This window comes from Sinocyclocheilus anshuiensis, unplaced genomic scaffold (genome assembly GCF_001515605.1).
Source record: "Sinocyclocheilus anshuiensis isolate Anshui unplaced genomic scaffold, SAMN03320099.WGS_v1.1 scaffold2640, whole genome shotgun sequence".
Taxonomy (NCBI): domain Eukaryota; kingdom Metazoa; phylum Chordata; class Actinopteri; order Cypriniformes; family Cyprinidae; genus Sinocyclocheilus; species Sinocyclocheilus anshuiensis.
Window position 1 is genome coordinate 66,075 of NW_015551159.1, and position 3,968 is coordinate 70,042.

The following is a 3,968-nucleotide window of genomic DNA, read 5'->3' on the forward strand; positions in this document are numbered from 1 at the left end:
GAAACTCAAAGTGCTTGCTATTTAATTCCATACGAAAGGTGTATTTATCATCCATTTTTACTTTAATACAAAAATTTTTTTTTGATTTTTATAGAAATATGACAACAATCACATATCTCACACAGAGATCGCACTGTCATAGTGTTTGGGAACATACATGCATAATTTAAATACATAATCACATGAAATCAGATATAAAATAAATCATTTTATAAGAGAACACAGCATCACAGTTGTTTGAACCAATGAGCATTAAGCTTTGTCGTCAGTCAGTCGTTTCCCATCATGCTTTTGATCAGCGCAGTCGGTGGAGAGCAACTGCACTCGACTGCACAATCCGACACAGCTGCCTCGCCGTCGCGAGAGTTTTTTGGCACACGTCAGCCAAAAAACGTAACTCGGACACTTTTCTAACCGGCATGCATCTCGCGGTGATCACCGGTGACCGATTCTGCGCAGATTTTGCTCATCTCAAACAAGCCTTATATCGCCACCTGTTGGTTTGGCAATTGGCATGCTCTTTACAGTGCTTCATAGCATGCATTTGCGTTTTCATGTGGACAGAGATTTTTTTTAAAACTGAAGAAAGAAATACTCAGTTTATAAAAATACCCACGTATTTTGCCATGACATGGCTAAGATAGAGGCCTGACACCTCACCCAGGAAGCAGGTCGCTATGTGTTTATTGCCTGAGTTGTGAAGGAACGCCTTGTGGATTTGTTTACCAACCAGGACTATTTTGCCCTTGCACTTTGGAGTATCACATTTACTGGATTGTATATACACAGGTGGACACTTTGGACTAGTACACACGGATTGCTGTTGGACTGTTTTAGGGTATGAACTGAAAGACTCTTTTAGCAGTCTGACTATTCTCAATGTATAACGTGTTGTTTTAGTTCCGTGTCATTGTTTTGTGTAAATACATTATTGTTGTTTTACATCTGCCGTCTTAATGTCTTTAATCTGCTCACTCAACATTTAAACATTTTAAACAATTAATTGTTTTAAAAACTGTGTAGCCTCAGCTGATAAGGCCGAGTGTTACAGTATCAGTACATTATGGAGGCAGATGACGTTGATGGAGGAATTTGCAGCTTCAAGCCACAGTCACATTTTGAGCATGCAAATTTTTTTTGAATTTTTTAAAACTTAAATTCAACACAACAAATAACAATAAATCCAATTTGCCTACTTATACGATGCACTTAAAGTATGTACTCTTTTGGTGAAGAAAAAGTACACACTTTTGAGTGGACATACTGTCACAACATACAATTGCATCTTTAACAGACGCTCTGTTGCATAGTTACAGGCATCCAGTCACTGTAAACTGGCCTGTCAATTATCTTGTCACAGTTAACATCCTTCACATTTCATTTCATTTAACTTCCTACCGTATTGGAGAAAAAAGCAGCAGCTTGTTAATCTGCCAGCCGTGGGTATTTATGTGGAGATCTCTGCTCATATTTTTTACATGATGCATTTAAATGTTAACTGTCAAACAGATGTTTATAAAAGTTAACATTGTTGTTGCAGATGAAATATAAAACAGATACTTAACCGATGGTCGCACACATCTGCCATGTTTGTAGTTTTGTAACGCTTTATATTCTGAACCAAATCCTTTGTCAAAGCACAATGGATTGTGGGCAATATTATCTATTAAAGTGTGTATTGATCCACACTTCAAAGATCTACCTGAAATAGTAGACCATCCGGGGACTTCTGGCATACTCTTTTCAACATACAATGCTTTGGGTATGGAATCATAAGTATTGTTTGACCGGTTCTTTAACTCGCAAACTACAATTACTGTTCATCAGTAAGGTGACAACCAGACCCATTGTACACCTAATTATACAAACATGCTCAGGCACAGTTCAGATTGCCTAAAAAGTTTGAGAACCACTGCCATATTCATATTAAAATGTAGACTAAGGTCCAATCCCAATTCTATTTCATACCCCTTCCCCTTGTCCCTTGAAACAGAGTGTCAAGGGGAAGGGGTGAAAATATTCCCCAAAGAAATGAGACACCACTACTGTTCCACGTCATCTAGCTCCTACAATACACACACCTATACTGGTGTGCATTAGAGCCTTTAATTACCGTTCTATATTAATGCGCTGCTTACTGACACACACACACATATTGGAGATTGCGCAGCTCACACATCCAGGAGCAAAGAAACTTGTCAACGCTGCCCCACGACTTTTATTATAACAGTTTAAATACTGAATCGCTACATTATATTTTCTAGCAACGAGAGGATAAAATCACTGTTTTTGAAGTAAACTCACTCCTTGTAAAGAGAGATGCACATATGCGCGTACATGCAACTTTCATCTCTCTCTCTCTCTCTCTCTCTCTAATTGGCAATATTTGGGAAAAAGGTTTAGCGATTTCTAATTATTGGGGGCCCCCCCTCAATGTCTACGGTGGTTATCGCCCTGATCAGACATGAAAATATGTTGTGGCACTATCGTGTAGTCAGTAATGATATGACGTTAGCAAACTTTAGCAATTTTTTTGCAAACATTTAACATGACCGTAAATATGAACACATGACTGAATGTAACATAAAACAAATGATTACTTTTAATTAAAATCTTTATTAATGCCAAAAATACTTACATGTATGGGTCTTTTTGTTCGCTCGGGCAGCCATGTTGCCGCTGTAGCCGGTTTATGCTGATAATTCTCATACCCCTTCGTTTGAAGTGTGGTCCTGTGTTTGAAGTGTGGCCCATCCCCCTACCCCTACGCCTCAAACCAAAAGGGAATCGAGACACCCCTACCCCTTCATGTGAACGCGCAAAACAGAGGGGAAGGGATAAGTGTAGCGGTAAGGGGTAGAAATTGGATTAGCCTAAGTGTCACTAATTAAACAAGTATATGTTCAGCTGATTGTAAAACAACTAGCGGCTATGCATATAAGCAGCCTTTTAATTAAGAGACTAGAACAATCATGGCTGATAGTAAGATGTTTTGCAAATGCAAAGGAAACTAGATGCAAGAACAGCTGTAACTTCTTACCCAACTTGTACATGAAGGCTAATTACCAGCAACAGCCATACCTTTAGGATTGTTTGTGATTTGGTTTTTCTGACTTAGTCCTCTTGACTACCCCTAACATATTTAGGAGCTGATTTCAGCACTAAAATGCTAAAATGCGAGTCCTAAAATTACGAATGACACGCACATTATTTTTTCATTAGTTTCTCCTAAATCAGCAAGTTAGGAGCTACTTTTAGCCTTAAGATGTTTTGTGAATATGGCCCCAGGTGTGTTAAACCACTCTTATTCCCTTAAACGCTGTAAGGAAAATGGTGTTCTTGTTTTATATAGTGTCTACAATGTTGGGGACACAGATGTATGGGGCAGAGAAAGATTTCTACAGTAAGGTCTGAAAAGAAGGACTATATTACAACAGTATAAGATGTTCAAGACAGGCTCTTACTCTATAGTCATATGTCGCTTCTGAGTTCTCATCACAGGCAATGACCTCTGGCGCCATCCAATAAGGAGTGCCAATGAAAGTGTTTCTTCTGCCAACTGTCCTGTCCAACTGAGCGCTCACACCAAAGTCAACTGCAAAAGAAGGACACAGTGATGTGATTAAAACAGGAATGAAATGGCAAGTATCAAGATTATAGCAATTAGCAATTTTTCAATTACATACACAAAAACTAAAAACTAACATCTGTAGCTGTGCTTGCAAACCCTTGAAAGCTCTAATTAGACCCAAATTGGTTGATGTCACTCATCTGAGGTAAAGGGGTCATTCATTTCTGAAATCAAATTTTCTGATTTTTTTGACAAACAATTTCTAAAAGTATGGCAGTTTTTGATGTAAAGTAACAGTGGTGCAATAAAGTTCAAAAGTATTTAATTTATTAAAAGCAAATAAAAATCAATGTGACTCACCTAATTTCACCTCGGCATTCTCTGTTAACAGCACATT

The 3,968-nt window shown here is 38.2% G+C and overlaps 1 protein-coding gene across 1 annotated transcript in view; it reads right to left on the minus strand.

The window, feature by feature from the left end:
* The window catches only part of LOC107663326 (mitogen-activated protein kinase kinase kinase kinase 4-like), a 38,761-nt gene that overhangs the window by 33,085 nt on the left and 1,708 nt on the right, over window positions 1–3,968 (minus strand). Inside the window, exons 5-6 of the mRNA XM_016453537.1 lie at window positions 3,932–3,965; window positions 3,465–3,595 (exon numbers count right to left, since the gene is read on the minus strand). Coding sequence (XP_016309023.1) covers window positions 3,465–3,595; window positions 3,932–3,965 — 165 coding nt within the window. The remainder of the gene's footprint in view (window positions 1–3,464; window positions 3,596–3,931; window positions 3,966–3,968) is intronic.